The following is a 17,275-nucleotide window of genomic DNA, read 5'->3' as shown; positions in this document are numbered from 1 at the left end:
GACTGGCTTATACAGAAACTAATACTATGCATCCCTGATTACTGTTGAATCAAACAAATGAAGTGAATCAGTGTATGTTCTTCAGCACTGCCCCAAACCATTCAGCATAAGCTGTTACTCTATCAGGTCTGTTTTCAGATGTATGAGTGCTGGGAAAAGAAATCTGAACGGAGTAATGATGTCGCGCACAAACTTTTGGAGCACTCAGTGTTCTCAGAAATGTAAATAACACCATGAAACGCCACATAGGATATGTAAGCTGCTTTAATAATAATAAATTTATTAAGTGGCAAGAAGCCACTCTGCTTTGTAAACCGATTTTACTCAATCACAGTCCCTCTATTTTTTTTCCTCATTTAACATGAATACATTCTGTAATTTGTATGTGAAAGATTTATGTAGAGATATGTTCTGGACCACTCTCGCTGATTTTTACTGGTCAGAAAAACATTAAACATGCGGAAACAGCACCTTATTAAAACTATAGGCCTTTTCTCATTACATCTCCTTTGCTGCTAAGCTAAATTGTCACTGAATAAGCCAAGTCTACACAGGTTTTTTTCCTTGTCCTGTGCTCTGAGATGTAGTGGGGCCTGCAGAAATGTCTGATAAAACCTCACATATAATAAGTAATTCAGAAGGCTTTGTAAGCAATAGCTGCAGTTGCTTCTTCAGACTAGAGAGAGCTTCTCATGCATTAATGCACTTAGTTAGGTTTTGTGAGGAGCTCAGAGGAGGATGTGCCCTCTTCCTGATACAGTTAGTTGAGCCTGGACTCTGCACCACTGATATTGTTCAGCAACTGTGTGCACCAATAATTTAAAAAAAAAAAGAAATCAGGCTGTTTTTATCAGAAACAAGTAATAAATCTTATCATGATAGTAAAAAAAATGGCAATTTCTGACGTGTGACATTTTCATTGCTTGAGAATGAATCAGTGCAAAGTGAGGTAACCCATGCACCCCGTCACTTAGGGCTGGGGGTGCATTAAACCAGGCGCCGCCTTTTGGAATCCCTCTCCATGTCTTCAGTGGGAGAGTCTCCATTGCACCCTAGAGGGGACACCATGTTTAGCAAAGGGTCTTCAGATGCCCCTCCAAACAGGGACAGCAACAAAGCCACGCCATAGCCAGTAGCTCGTTCACCCTAGGAAAAAAAAAAACCCAAACAAAATCACACAACAATTTACACTTCAGATTGTACAATTTGAATCTAGTTTTAATTTACCTCCTCACTCAACAAGAGCAGTGATGGCGCATGGCCACAGTGAATACTCGGGGTTCCTGGCAAGCCTGCTCAGCCTGTGCTTCTGTATCCTTACTGCTATTGGAATCTGTCCCGGTTAGATCAAACCACCACATTGGTCGATTCACATGAGAACAGAGCTCACACTGACTCGAGGGTGGACTTACACTAGCACTGTTCAGGGCAGGGAATGTTCCATCCAACACGAGCATGGATTTGGAGTATGAGCTGAGTAAGTTGGGTTTAAAAAAAAGGAGAAAGGGGGAGTAAAATGGCTTGTTTTTTAGGAAAAAAAGAATATACACAAGTTCCATCAAAGGGAGGAGGGGAAACCCCCAAAGGGAAACAAATGTTTTCTCTGCTGGAGGTCAGCAGGCAGGATGATCAACTCTGGTCAATCGTCTTAAAACAATGCGGGTGAAAATGGAAGGGTAGGATTATTGCCATGAACAGAAAGCAGGCAAGTTGTCAAAGTTTACAATGATAAAGATGTTGCTGATTAAAGTGACCGTTAAAGAGTATTTTAAAACCAAAATGAAAAACGTCAACAGATGAAGCTACCAAAACAAAGAAATTCCCAACACAGATGAAGAGTCCATACTTTTCAAAAGAACTCTTCTCCACCTAATTCTCTTGCTTTGAATTTGATGGCACAGAATTCAGAGTATCTGCAGGCACAAGCAGTTTTTTCTTTACCCAGCTTGCTCGCCCAGGAAAATGTCAGAAGCCACATGAACATACTCACTGCATGAACAGGTGCAGCGATGTCTATATGTACCCAGACTCCAGGCCAGTCGAAGCCGATGTGAGAAGCAATGAAGAGCCCAGCACAGGAGCTTGGAGTATTGTCTCGGTCCTGTAGAAATAATAAAAACACAGTTGGTCTTGCAAGAAAAGAAAATGTCAATGTTTTATTCTTGCCTACAGAAAAGACAGTTGTGCAAATCTAGTTCAGAGCTTAATGAATGGCCCTAAAACACAGTCTTGCAAACCAACTATACTGTAAATCCTCTGACTTAATCCGTGGTAGCAGTCTCGCTCTGCTCAATTCCTTTTCTGCCCAACCTCCTTTCTGCAGTGTTTTTGGAACTTGGCGCACATTGTAAGTCTCAAACACAGCAAAAGCAGCTGCAGCAATCCCCGAGGCCTCTGTCCTCAATTTCCTGGTTTCTGCATTCCCCGTTACTGTCTCTCTTGGTTACATATGATCTAAGGAATACTCGTCTTTACTTCTTAAACGGTCTCCATCCAGGAATTTAGCATTCATCTTAGGGCCATGGTTAAAAGGCAAGCAGCCTAAAGACACCTTTGCAGCAAGCTACCCTGTTTAAAATTGATGCTAAATATCAGTATAGTGACATATAGCTTGCAAAATCCCCAGGTAAAAGACCCTGAAGACCATAACTATATGGCCATTTCTAAAAGATTACAGCCCACATGAAGAGCTTTCAGCCAGCTATCAACAAGCCAGCACATTATCTAGAAAACACACGTTTATGTAATAAATGAAATTTAAAAGAAAAAAAAAATCTTACTGCCACAGAGTTCTTCATATCAGCTACAGCAGAGGTAAATTCACTGAAGTGGAGCTCAGGGCAATACACAAGAGGATGGACCAGGTCTCCACAGTTCCTGCCAGCTTTAACACAAGCCTTTTCCCACTCTTCGTTATTGGTAAGGACAGCAGCATGATACTTTCCTGTAGCAACTCCCTAGTGAGATATAAGACAAAATCAGGAAGGATTCATCTTAACTGTGCTGGATAGGATAATTCTGTACTACTCCCTCTCAGCATTAACAGCTGCTTTCCATCTAACAAAACCACCACGAAAAAAACGTCTCAAAACTACTCCACAAGAAGGTAGTGTTACAAATGTAGACAAAGACATTGTAGCTACTGCTGAATCTTTTAAAATTTCTGAAAATCTATTCTGCAGTGAAATAGTCTGCATTTATCTGGCCTATTCAAACCACTGTCCCACATAAATATTTCTTTATAGTTACTGAGTAAGCAAACTATATCACTTTACAATTATTTATCTTTAGAAATAAATGAATTATAAACAAAACATTTAACACAGACACACAGAGAGGATACCCCAGCAATGTGTGTCAACCACACAAACAGTCTAAACATAACATCCCCATTCATTGGAAAGGTTGCTTCCTTCCAAATCTACAAAACCCAGAAGCCACCATCACATCAGTTTTCCAGTAGGACAATGATGGGAAGCTTTCAAAGGATTGATGTTTACACCAATGTATGCAATGTTCATGCTTATAAAATTTGCCACCATTTCTCCTCCTGATATGAAGACCGATTCATTTTCTAGAAAATTAAACCACAAGAATCGCTGCTTGTCAATATAACCTTCTATAAAACAGGAACAGATTTCAAAAAATAATAGCATTAAGTTTGTACCCTTGTGTCATTCTGTGTATGACTTAAAATGTAAGCCATTTTATGGACAAGAAAAATTCTAATCACTATCATCAAATCAGTTTTGCTAATTATAAAGCTACTGAATTGCAGACACTGAATACTGGATGGCTTACATCAGCTGCTAATGTCATCAGAAGAATTCAATTTTTTCTGTAAGTAGGCAAAAGCATAAAAGTTGCATAAAGAACAAAAAAACCTGCTCCAGTAATGCAGTTATAAATGTAACACATTCAGGGCACACATCGTGTGCACAGAGGATTACAGTTTACTGGGGTTGCTGCTGGCAACTTTCTCTTGCAGAAGTTTTGGAAGCCACCATCAGTCACAGTAGTTCACAGTATCTGCCTTCCACCAAAGACCAGCAGGACAGAGGCAAAGAAGAGTATCACGTGCAGACAGTAAAAGGACGCACCCCCTGTCTGCTAGCAGTTCTGTACCAGTACCTGAGCTCCAGTAAGAGTGGCCATATCAAGAATGATATCAGCTCCAAGATCTTTGCATGCATAAGCTACTCCATCAGCCAGTATCAGTCTACCTTCTGCATCAGTGTTATTGATTTCCACAGTTCTAGGAAGAAGAGAGGGCATTTAATACAACAGTGCTTCAGGCTGGAAGTTAAGACTCATCTGTCTGGACTAGAATACTGGATGAGAAAGCAGACTCAAACCTAATGTGCTTTCTTATTTGACTCTGCAAGTCTGTATGGCTGCTTATTCCCCAGCTGCAAGCATCCAGGCAGAGCACACATGGAAAAGGGTTATAACAGTACTGGCCTCACGGTCCGGTCTACTCGTCGGGCCTGTATAATGCCTAGCAAGCCGAGCTGAGATTTTACAAATTACTGCCATGCAAAGAGGAATCATACTCCGCTTAAAACAAGAAGAGATTCTCATACAGTGGTAGCCTCCCTCTGCGACTGAGACAATACAGACTAGAGATGGACACAGAAAAGCGGTTGTACTGGGAAAAAATGCCTAAACCTGAGTGCTTTAAAGAAACTTCAGTTCATGATATATGGTACGTATTCTGATGTGTATTTACATACCCAACAGGAAACTCTAAGCACACTTAACACTCACTACTATGGCTGTCTGAAATACTATTATCAATATTCAGGGAAGCTGATGATTGACAGGTTCACAATCTGCACAGTGCTCAGATAAATAGAACCAAAGACGATGTTTCCTCTCAATGTTTCTGTGAAAAGGATAGATGCAATCTTACTTTCCAGAATAAAGAACATGAATGTCATCCGGTCTCGTTGCACGTGGTCCGACTGCATTCTCGGCCAAACAAAAAACAGCATGAAGATTGTCTTTAAAACCCTGTAACAACAATAGGAGAGAAATGGTTTTTGATTCACACCAAGCTAATTTATTGCGACTGAAATCAATGAGGGATTATGACTTCTTGACAGCAATGCCTCTAATTACACGGGAAATCTGTGAGGAATGTTTTATATCTTGAAGCTGAGGCTAAGAGCTGTAGAAAGCGGGCGAGGAGGTAACATCTCATACTCAATGGAGAGCGAGTAAAAGCCTAAATGCATGTGACAGACACATGGGGAAAGGATCTAGAAAGCCCTTGTCAATTAAGCAGTGATCAGTACAAACTTCTCTCAGTGGCAAGGTATCCGAATTAAAACACCTTTTATATGCAGTGTGCAGAAGTAACTGGAGGGGGTTATGTTTAGTCAAACCTGATTCCCTGGGAAGAGCTCTTTACAGCCAGCTCCAGTAAGATCTTCACAAGCACAACTCCAAAGCCCACTGAGCTCACCAGGAAACTGCCAGGCTCACCAAAAACAAACCCCAAGTCACTAAACTACAGTACCCCTGTATGAAAATCAGCAGAATACATCTCCAAAGATGCGATGCTTCACTTATCCAATTTTAATACAACTCTAACATAGACTCACAACAGAGCTCACAAACAACACGTCCGGACTGTGTAACTCCTTCACCTTTCGTAGCCACAAAGGAAAGATCCAAGCAAGGGATGCTATCAATGTGACAGTTACAAAGGCTTGTGAGAGGACATTACACAGCCAGTCAGGACGCTTGGGATTATTCCCCAAACGCTGCATTTCCAAACCCTGCTTTTATTTAGTCTCCAATAACAACAAAGATACAACTGGGGCCACTTGAGAAACTGAGCTCCTTCCCACCATTTCTGCCACACTGGGGAAGAGCCTACAGTAATAGTGGAAAATGATGGAAATAATAAATGCTAATATGCAGCCATTTGTGAACTGTATGCTTTTCCTAAAAAACCAACCCCAGGTGAACAGATTCCATCTCTAAGAATTTTGTTGGAAAGTAACTTTGATTGTGGCAATCCTGGAACGTGGTGGTACTCCATGTCTCAGTGGACCTCCCAGCTGCCAACGACACAGCTTGCTGCTCTTCAGCATCTAACCTGCACCATAGGTCAGACACATGCTACCAGGATCTATCCTCTCTCTTTCCATGTAAAATCAAAAATATCCATGACTAAGATGAATTTGAGTTGGTTTTTTTTTTTTGGAGGGTGGGGTGGGTGTTTGTTTTCATTTTTAATGTATCGTTCCTGCTGGGAAGCACACAGCATTTTCAAACTCTCTTGTTTTCCCTTAGCCTCCTCTCTTCTAGCATATCCCATTCTGGTTTACTTTGGTTTAAAATCAAGTGCTTACATGGTTATGGATGAGATTTTAAAATGTATGATGATTTTGTTATTTATACAATGGCTGTATTGTGAGGAGGGATCCTAGAAACAGAAAGAGACAGCAGCATTTAACAAATAAAAACATAGTTCCTCCTCAACTGGGATAGCTAGCCTTAAAAATACCAAATTGTTAGGGAAACCAGGGCCAGTTTTACTGCTAATCTCTTGATAAAAGTCCGTAGCTGAAGAAATCTGGACTTGCTGAATCAGCTCATGTTCTGAAGTCTAAAGGGCAAATGCATCAATCAAAACCTTTCAAAATAACGGGCAGCATCTAGAAGCCATAAAGTAACTTCGCAGTTTCTAGTCCAGCCAGTGGGCAAACAGCATTGTTGATGAGATAACCTTCCATCTACGAGCCTTTGCTCTTCCAAAACGGTCTGTGCAGCAAAAACCCCACTCTGTTCACAATCTTGCACTGGACTCTACCAAATTTTCCTCCCTCAAGTGGGAGATGCGGTTAACCTACTGTCAAAAAGTGAAAACCCGCTTCCAGTATCAGTTGCCTTTTCCTGAATCTCATTCCACCTGCAGCTCTCCAAAAGCAAGATTCACTATGTTAACATGCAGGATCAAGAAAGACTTCAACAATTTAAGTGAACTTTTTTCTCTTCTTCCTTGTGTTGGAAAGCTCACAACGGATGAAATGCATCTTTCTAGGAAAAACCACTTTCTTAATTTTGCTATCCAAAGCCTTTTAAAATCACACTGAAAAACTGTTGAACGGCATGTAGGCAGATACTTTCTGAAGATGGATAATAACCTCTGCCCCTCTTCCCACAGAGCTTTCTATCCAACACACGTTTCCAAATTCAGTCTCTGTGATGAAGCATCGCTAATTTAAACCCCTTCCAGCTTTTTATTATTCTTAAGAGCATTTAAAAAAAAAAAAGTCATGAAACAGTAACGACAAATTATTTCCACTGCCTATCTGAATACATTTTCTGTAGGGATTTCATTAACAGGTCTTCTTACATGAGGTTGTAAAATTAAGCAGTGAGATCATTCTTTTGTTTTTACATATACAGGCACAGATTTCTTGTGAGGTATGACAGCTTCTTCAGGCTCAGTTTGTCCAAAATAAACTGCCAGTTTATTCATTTGTACAATAATGGTGTAGGAAATGACAGATCACTTATGTTCACACCTACTGTGATTGTGAATGCAACTTCTCTCGGTGCAGATAATTACACACAAAACTACTTCAGAAACAAGGTGTGAATCACTGAAGGAAGGTACCATACCCATGGCCTTCACAGACTCTCCCAAAGCATCGTTTAAGTTCTAGCTCTTGTCCTGTGCAAACATGATCTACCTTTCTGAAGGTCTTGATTATGGAAAGCTAGCCGTTTTGCCTAAGACGCAGCTCACAAATCTGTTTCGAATTTTAAGTCTCTGCAGATAACTGTGAAGTTTACAACCTTTCCACATCAAACATGCTGCCAGGGCCAAGGCACAGAGCTAAACTCTTGCGAAATGGGTATTTGGCACTGATCATCCCCTGGACAAAGCTTCCGTCAGATCTATGCATTAATCTGCAGCAGTAAATGTTCTTTGAACTTTGGATACTCCGTAAAGGCAATAGCTGCTCTGTCAGCAAGACTCAGTCACTGGATTTGTGGAGAGGGCAGAGTTTTATTGGCAGCAGCCACTTCTTTTCCCCAGTTCATATTGTTAAAGCGCAATATGCATTTTTTTAATTCTTCGTATTTCAATACCTGGCTTCCTCTCAGCTTCCCTACTACTTTCTGACCACAGGAGCAAACCAACAAGCAGCTCCTGATGAGACTAGAGCTGGCACTTCCCCAGTAGGTTAATATTAGAACACAGTATTTGGAATATGGACAGACTTCATATCCCAGAGCCACTCACCCCCTTCTTTGCTAAGGGGACGACAGCTGCCCCAAATCCCACAGCTTAAACAAAATCAGCACTGGATAACACAAGTATAAATCTGATTCAAGGAACTAGAAACCACCCAGGCCACAGAACAAGCACTGAAATTCAAGAAAGACTCTTAAAAAAAAAATCAGCACTCAAGGAATTTCTCACAATTCTCAAGATCCCGATAAAGATTTGAAATATTTTCCTGAAATAGCAGGAAGAGCAGAGTGCCTCAAGATCACTAACAGCAGTGGCAGGACAGAACTTCAGGATTAGACTGGCCCCCATATCTGGGAATATATCCAAAAGCCAGACTGCTCCTTGGCAATACTGGGCTACATGATATCAATTAACACGTTTTACTTACTTGCTTTACAGTGGCTTTGAAGGCACCCAAAATAGCAGCTGCTCCACCACAGTCTCGTTTCATTCCAGGCATAGTAGTCTGTTTAAACAGAACCATAGAATTTTTTTTTTCTTGTTGTGGTTTACACCAGCTAATAGGAAGAAAATTAACTCTACCTCAGCCGAAACCAGGACATTTCTTTACAAGAGAATTTCACAGTAATGCCAGCTAAAACTAGTATTTCTGATGCTTCTGTAACTCTGGTCTTGACAGTGCTCAGCCGTAACAGAAACACGGAACACGTGCATCTGCTTACTGGTGGATCTAGCCCTAGAACTGGAAAATACTAAACCTCTGCTGCTAGTTTGTTAGAAAAGAAAAAAAAAAAAGGTTGTTTACAAGATTCACACTGAGGCCAACTCAAATGGGTTTTGTATCTGTCTCCAAAATCAGAAATTAAACATCTTTGTTTCTAGCTTTCTCCTAGCAGTGGGCAATACTTAGCGAGCAAAATATCAGGTAGCTATTTAACTGCTCTGTAAAGTGTTCCTTGATTTGGTCTTCTCCCCTGGTAGTTTGTGTCCATATGGTTGACAGTAGATCAAGCGTTCACTCAAACAAATATACTCTGGTTTCCTACAGACACTAACTGAACTGCTTCCATCAGAAAACAACACTGTAAGCAAAGGCAGCAGCAGAACAAGCGTTATGTACCTTTCCCTTAATGCTGAGTCCTCCAGTGTCATACACAATACCTTTGCCCACCCATGCAATGGTCTGCGTAGCACCATCTGGAGTGTGACTGAGAACTGCTAGGGCTGGAGGATGCAGAGCTGCCTTGCCAACTCCGTAGATACCTGGAAAACAGAGAATTAAACCACTTGCGGGGAAGAAAGACTGTGGGGAGCAATCTGTGCCTATTTTCTGTAAAACATTTTGGAATACTATGGGCAATAAAAGTGTTTCAAAAACGTGCAAATAAAACATTCCAATGGAGGTGCAAAACATTCCAATTAACTGCCAGGAAAAAAGCTGAATTTTCAACAAGATATACCTCCAAAGCCTCTCTCTTTCAGCTCCTCATCTCGAATAATGGTAGGAGTAATCCCAAGGTCCTTGCCAACTTTTTTGATTTCCTTAATCATTAAAAGAAAAAGGACAGTGTCAGTCAGTTATCAGAAGGACACATTTGTGTCTTTCCACTTAAGAGTTTTGTGTGATTTTTGCATGCATACACATACAAACATTCACAATTTTGGGAGTGGTGCTGGTTTTCCAATGGCCTAATTCCACTGAGACATCCTTGACTTACTATGGCATGAAATACCAATTTGACCTTTAAGCTCCACCAATAAAAGAAATCTTCAGAGGTAAGGGCCAGCTGTTCACTCTACTGGATCATGATGCAACAGGACAGGAATACTTTCATTCTCAACAGCTTTCCAGATCTTTATGATAAAACTCATTCGGAAATATGTCAACTTCTGTCCCATAATTTCAGAAACTCTTATCACCATTGGGCTTAAGACAACATTAGCACTGGCAAAGAAGCCAGTGTCATGACCGAATCAAGAACTCGTGTCTTCTGACTCCCAGTGCCTTACCCCAAGCTGTACACTCTGCCCCCTTCCAACTTACCAAAGTTCTATGAAATATTAAAGGCCAAAGAAACAGCCTCAGCATCCTCGGACAGGTTCTTTGATGTGCTTCCCACTAGCTGACATACAAGTTTTGCTACGAGATAGCAACACTAGTTCTTGATTACTGCAGTCTAGACTTACAATTAGTAACTCTTACTCATCAGGTGTACTACCTACCTCCAGGAAGTTATCTGTGTTCATCTCATTGCATGGGGTGTCCACAATTCGAGCAGCCAGCCTGACTCCTTCTGTAGCACTTGCCAGACACTATGAAAAGAAGTCAGGACACCTGAAAACTGGCCTTGGTTTGGCTGGTTTTCTGCATAGCTTTGCATTTAGTCCTGTGCAGCCTACCCCAGATGTGTGGTTCCTCTGGAGCACATTAATGCTTGACTGCAACCGATCACAGGCAGTTGTATGGTATTAAATAATTATGTCAACCAAGCTAACCATTTTTTTTTTGTATGTGTTAAGCTTAAGTTATTTTTCCCTGTGCTCTAATTTCTAAGCAACTGTATTCCTTCCCACAATGAATTGATAGTGCAAAATTAGTAGTCTTCTCCACTATCAAAGTGAGACCAAGAGGGCAACGTGAGGTGGAGGAAAGAAAGATAAGAGGAAGCCAATTCAGGAAGTCACAACGAGCTTGTAGGCTGCTTGGGCTGGAAACCTGCAGAGATGATGTGATCTACAACATGGGAAACCGCACAGTTTATACATGGCAGGCAGAGCGGCTGAGCGCAATAAAGATTACTGCCGTAAAACATTCTATATGGCAGGCCCATGGGGAACGTGGAATATTCCGTATTTGTGTAAAACATGCATGCATCCGTTTCCTCATTCCTGTGGCAAAATTGACTGACCCTCACCCGGACTGAGTAAAAACTTATCTAAGCAAGAGTGGACAGAATCTAAATGGTCCACAGTGAGCATGCCGAGGCTGTTTCCTTGAAGAAGGAGCCTCCTGGCAAAAAGGACAATGGGGGCACCAGACACTAAGCTTCAACTTTTAACTCCTGTGAATCAACAACTTGAAACAAAAAGACTAGGTGGAAGGAAACTTGTTCAAGCTTTCCAGTAGCCACACTACACTGAAGACCACACACAGCAGATGGGTGAGTCAAGATGGGTTTCAAAGGAATCTGATGTGTTGGTTAGTTATTTGTGCTGAGGTATCTGAAGTTTGGCTTGGCCAGACTGGCCTAAGGACTCTATACATTCCATATCCCAGCAGACTCATAAACCTTGGCTTGCTTTGGAGTGGTGCCCAATTCCCTACAATTACTTTTGATTGCTTTACTTCCCCTAAAGGTATAAGGGCCTCCTCAAGAGCCAAGCTAGGTTTGAAGTGATTCACCGTTAGGGCCACACAGGTAAATGGAGGTGCTCTAACCCAAAGGTCAAGTCCGAGGGAAACAATATGACTTACAAAAATAAGCTGTGCCTGGGTTTGCCTTCCAGGACACTCAAGAGAACCTGGATAATGGCAGCCTTTAGTAAGTGCCTTGTAAAACGGTGACAATCCCTGATAGTCCTCACCATAAAATATCCTGGACAATGCAGTAGGTGCAAAATACAGCAACATGCCAAGGGAGAGGTTTAACTAAAAAAATCCTACCACGTGCCTCTTCCGTGCTCTACGTTAGCTGTCTGGTGCTAGTTGAATTTAAGGGGTGAAAACTTAGCTTGGAGGAAGCCAGTAATAGTTTTGGCATTGACATCAAGGGGAAGAACAGGAGGTAGAAATAATTTCAGCGTTGTTTTTTAGTTATAAATAACCCAAGAGGTTTGGAATCTACCTATCTGAAGGAACTATTTTTGACACCAGTTATGTTTTTTCTGATTTGGGGCACGGAAAAATAGCACGTCTGTCTTTGTCACTTTCCTGAAAACTGGTCTGGCATCATTTGCTGTGGCCAAATCAGTTCATAGAGTAAGGACAAAGTATGGAGGAAAAGATACTGAAAGAAAAAAAAATACCCTAAAGCTGCAATTCTGTGAGATGCAGCAACACTGCATCCTTTCTCAAATCCACTGCCAAAATTTTTAGGGGATTTGTATAACCTCACTGACCGTTCAGCTACGTGAGTGTCCATCTGTACTGAAGCACAGAACCTGGAGCCCTGAACGGGAAGTTGCCTAACAGCTTAAGTGCAAACCTTGGAATAGCTTTTAAGTTAGGATCCTGAAGAGGAATGACCTAGCATACTAAAAGCTACCTGATGTGGAGTTTCCTCTCTGTAATAGTCAGGTGCAAGGAAACAGTCTTTGATTATCTGCTATTGAACGATAACTTAGACATATTTAACTCTTATGTATAGCCCATCTCCAAGCTGTATAATTTCTCAGGGTCTTGTTTCTGGCTGCAGTTCTGCTAGAAAAACTCAGCCAAAGAGGTACATCAGACAGAAATATCAGAGACCATATGTGATCCCAGAATAAGCAACTTTTAGTGACTTCACTGTAATATACACCTGCACAGCCACATACAGATTTTGCCCGGGTAAACGAAAGAAAGAAGCCCACACACCGAAGGCAATGTAATATTAAAGGCTAAAAATACACTATTTGCATCTATGATAAAAATGAGAAAAGAGAAATTTTCTTTGTGCTATTTGTTTGGTGTTTTCCACCTCTGAAATCTAAACTCTGAATAACATCTTCAGCCTTTGCTGCAGTAATACGTTTAATATTTCTACTCACAGGTGCTGTGAACTGATCAATTTCACGGAACTTCGACCTAGAATAATTTATTACTTTAGATAAACACCTATTCCATACGTAGCCTGAGACAGATGTATTTGCGCATGCAAAAAATTAAAGAAAAAAAAAGTATTTCGGGGAATAATGGAAAAAACTGAGGACAGGGGGGAAAAAAAAAAAAATCTTACTTTAAGCGTTGCCACTTCTATTGGTCCATTGTTTTGTCCAACCAGGAAAAACTCTACCGTTACAGTTTTCTTCTCTGTGCGTCTTGATGCGCTGGACCGATGTGTGAACAACGGGAAAGCCCTGGCCAATGCACAAGCAGAAGCGAAGACTTCCGACCGCTCGCAGACCATCTGAAACGCCAGCCAGAAGACAAACAAGTCAGACAACATTAGGGATGTGGAAGACTACATTTAAAAGGACCTGTGATATTACTGATGAAGAGGGGGGAAAAAAGGGGGTGGGTGGGAAATAACTGATGTCTGAGTCAAGACATACTCATACGTCTTGTTTTGTGTGGATGGAATGGCAGTACGAACGGTACTACATTGAACTGGTTAAGTTCATTTCCCATATGGAAATGGACTTGACTGTGTGGTAATTAGTACATCCTTATAAGGGAGCTGGCCTGCTTTAATTATACTAGTGCAATTAACACAAGTTAGCCTACAGATCAAGACAAAAAAAAGCATGGGAACCACCAATACACGTTCAAAACAAATGAAACAAAGAGAAATGATATCAGAATGTGGCTAATATTAACCTGAAAGCTTTTTCACACGCAGAATATTTTTCTGAAGTTCATTACAGAAATTACTATGGAAAGCAGTTTTAGCTAAACATTTTCAAAGTTAGCTATAAGGGAAAAAAAATTAAGTAGAGTTATTACTCTTGCAAATAAGTTTTCCAAGTGAAGAGTATAATCAGATTTTGTTACTGACACTGACTATACGAGTCTTCTGTAACAACCTAGAAATCTGAATTAATCTGGAGAAGCCATAGAAACAAACAACAAATTCATCAGGCTCATAGAGAAGATGACCAAAGCAGTCCGAGAGCTTCTCCAGCAAAGGACTCACATTGGAGCATTAATTTGCTTTAAGACTTTTAAAACTCACTGAGTAACACAAACAAGGCACCTTCAATGGGTTATGCGATATAGACATAGCCCCCTGCACGCAGGCTACGTCAATCTTCCAAAGCATGTGCTAATGTCATAAATCCTAGTTCGAAAAAAGCCACTACCGGTTCCCTTTGCATGGATATTCCTAGTTGAAGACATTCCATACATATCCAACCTTAATTCCCTGCAACTGCTGGAGCATGCATAAACTATTATAGTTAGGTCTTATTTATGCATCAGTGCAAAACCACTTATAAATGTCAGTATAATTATATCGGTAAAACTTGCCCACCTCCAGTCTCCTTGGATACAGCTAAAATCCTGAAAAGTTGAGAAAATACTTGACTAGACATTTCACCAGAAGCACTTTCAAACAGCCACTTACAACAATACATCTGTTGACACCTCCTGGAAGGCAATTTCTAACCAGGCGGGTGATGAACTGAGCTGCAGATGGACTATTGTGTCGGCTGACCCTGGAAGGCAAAGCGGCCACAGTGGCGTAATTCAGGTAGAGAGGACAGCTGTCGGTGGGGTTTGGATTCAGAGTGCTTAAAGCGGATTGCCATATCTGGGGAGAAAAGAAGAATTTAAAGAACTGTGTCAGACTTTTCTTTCCATCTCATTCCCACTATATTTAGGCACTCTTTAACTACAGGATTTTAGATGTTGGATATAGAGAAATTGTGCATACACTTTTAAATGTAATAACCTTTACAGCGAAAAGAAACAGGAAATATGACAAACCTGTTTATTAACCAGAAAATACAAATGTGCTTTCCATTCCAAGCATCACTTTTGAGCCATGTGAATTAGAATTTAAAAACACACCATATAGTGCAAAGGCTGCTTTGGAGCGTTTTTAAGTTGAGAGAGTTTTCCTAGTGATAAATACATGGATTGATTTACTAGTCCTGAGTTATCGTTTCACACAGCAATTTAATTAAAAACAAACAAACAAAAGAAGTCTAGATATTGTCATAAGGGACTCGGGAGTCCAGCAAAAAAACCTGCCAAACGTCCAGCGACCTAAAAGCCGCGATGCAAAACATTTATCATTTTACGAGAAGCCATCAAATAGAACTAGGTCCGCATACCCCACCGCAGCAGCGGAAAGCAGGGGAGGGGGAAGCGCTGGCACCTCGTTCACCCCGTGCAGGGAGCGAGGCTCAGCCTCCCGCCGGCCATCTGGCACCTGAGAACGCGTGTTTCAGTAATTACGTTAATTGCAGACATCCCCGTGTCACCTCAGAGGAGGGCACAGCACTTCCCACCCGTCGAGGCGGGCACACGGGGTGCGGGAGCGAAGCCGCCGTGCCTCGCCCGCGGGTGGGGAAGGGCTGCGCGGTCCCCCCGCCGCAGCAACAGGCTCCTGCCGGACCCCGCTGCCCTCCCGGCCCGCTGAGCGGGGCGGGGACCGGCTCGTTTCCCCTTTATTTTTCCGTTAAGGGCCACTCCGAGGGGGTTTCACGGGGTAAACCCCCCGGCTCCGGGGTTCAAGGCCGCGTTCCGCCCCCGCGGGCCGGGCAGGCTCCTTCCCCGCCCGGCCGGGCGCCGGCGCCCCTCGCCGCAGCAGGCCCCGGCGCCGCGCAAGCAGCCGCAGGCCGGGCGAGCCCCCGCCTCCCCCGCACCACGAGGCCGCTCAGGGCCGGGGCGGGCAGACGCGGCCTCGGGGGGGCCGCGGGCGCTCCGGAGGGGCGGTGCCGGGGCCGCCGTCTCGGGGGGCTGGTGCGTGGGGGGGTACGGGGACACCGCGCTCCCGCCGCGGCCCGGCCTCACCTCCTCGGTGACCCGCGGCTGCAGCTTGCCCCGCAGCTGGGCCCAGGGCAGGCGGTGGAGGTTGTGGAGCTGGCCCAGGACGAGCAGCGGGCGGCTCTGCGGGTCCGCCTCGCCGGCGCTGGCCTGGAACTCCAGCTGCACGTTCGCCATCTTCCTGCCCCGGCCCGGCCCGGCCCGGCTCGGCTCGGCCCGGCCCGTCCGCACGGCTCCGCCCCGGCGCCCGGCGCCGGCTCCGCGGGGCGGGCACCACGGCGGCGCGGGCGGCCCCCGGCGGCCGCGCCGGGCACCGCAGGCGGGCAGCGCGCCGGGCCGGGCGGGGCGCGGGACCCGGATGCGGCGGAGGGGGCCGGCCGGGCCCGCGGGGGCCTTCCCCGCCCCTCCCGAGACGGGCCCGCCGTGCTGCGGCCCCCCGCAGCCCCCAGGCGGCACCGGCAACCTCGGCTCTGCGGCCCGGCCCGGTGTGCGGCTCCTTCGCGGCGGGATGCCCCCGCACACGACGCGAGTGTAACGGCGGTGTGCTCCCTGCCTGCGCTGGGAGCTCCAGGCTAGAGAGAAGCCTTTGCCAGGCCTTTGGGTTCCACCCGAGTTTCGGAAAACGCAGGGGTGGATCCGGTTTTACAGTTTCACGGGTTATAGAGGAAAATGGAAAAAAAATGCAGGGTAACGCTGCTGTGCAGTGTGAGATCCCGCGTCCTACTGCACTGTCAAAGCGTACAGAGTGCTGAGAGGGAAAGGTGTCAGTACTCGCCCAGCTACCTCCGTGTACAACTGAAATGCAATTGTATCAAGCTGGAAGTCTGGATTTCCCCTTCGTAATTCCATCCTAAATGGTAATGCTTCATTTTGGAAGTGTGAGGTTACATAGGGATAAAAATGAGAAAAGCTGAATTCCTGTTTTCCTCATGAAGTTAAATACTGGATAAAATGCACTGCTAAAAACCATTTCAGAAACAGAGGAAAAAGCCAAAATATGCTCTAAGGTACAGCGTGGAGATTCACTAAAGGAAACAATGTTTTCCAAACACTAGCTTTAATAGTAAATCTAAATGTCTGTTTTAAATGTAATAGGGTATTTATCCTCATCTTTTTGTATTTGCCAATCACCTCCTATTAACATTAGGTCAGTAGGGAATTGATACTCATTAATCTGCAGCTATGAAAGCTAGGAAAATCCAAACATCAGAAAGGGAGTGTACTTCCACTTACACTGGAAACATGAATGCTGACACATATAATGGCAATACATCTAAAAAGAAAAAAAATACTAGGTTGAATTGCAGAAAAAGCTTCCTTAGAGTAAGGTCTTACTTGGTCTCTGAAGGGACATGATGGAAACTTTATTGCCTGATATATTTAAAATTAGCCTGAATAAAAGATCTAGCAAAATCTGTTGCAGAGGT

The 17,275-nt window shown here is 43.5% G+C and overlaps 1 protein-coding gene across 2 annotated transcripts; it reads right to left on the bottom strand.

The window, feature by feature from the left end:
* Positions 1-246: 246 nt before the first annotated feature.
* On the bottom strand, positions 247-16,094 carry NPEPL1 (aminopeptidase like 1). Of its 2 annotated transcripts, XM_075166600.1 has the most exons (12): positions 15,876-16,092; positions 14,482-14,667; positions 13,156-13,326; positions 10,442-10,531; positions 9,679-9,760; positions 9,339-9,481; positions 8,646-8,723; positions 4,913-5,013; positions 4,132-4,255; positions 2,781-2,957; positions 1,991-2,101; positions 247-1,146 (listed from the first exon to the last, which is right to left on the bottom strand). In XM_075166600.1, exons 1-12 carry the CDS (start codon positions 16,023-16,025, stop codon positions 988-990), a joined length of 1,572 nt encoding a protein of 523 aa, XP_075022701.1. In that variant the 5' UTR covers positions 16,026-16,092; the 3' UTR covers positions 247-987. The 2 variants fall into 2 exon arrangements, with proteins under 2 accessions (XP_075022701.1, XP_075022702.1); XM_075166601.1 differs by lacking the exon at positions 10,442-10,531 and having other exon boundaries at positions 15,876-16,094.
* Between the last annotated feature and the right edge of the window lie 1,181 nt (positions 16,095-17,275).

The sequence above is a fragment of the Calonectris borealis genome, chromosome 17 (genome assembly GCF_964195595.1).
Source record: "Calonectris borealis chromosome 17, bCalBor7.hap1.2, whole genome shotgun sequence".
Lineage (NCBI taxonomy): Eukaryota > Metazoa > Chordata > Aves > Procellariiformes > Procellariidae > Calonectris > Calonectris borealis.
Note: the sequence above shows the minus strand (reverse complement) of the source record. Positions and strands in the feature narration are given on the sequence as shown.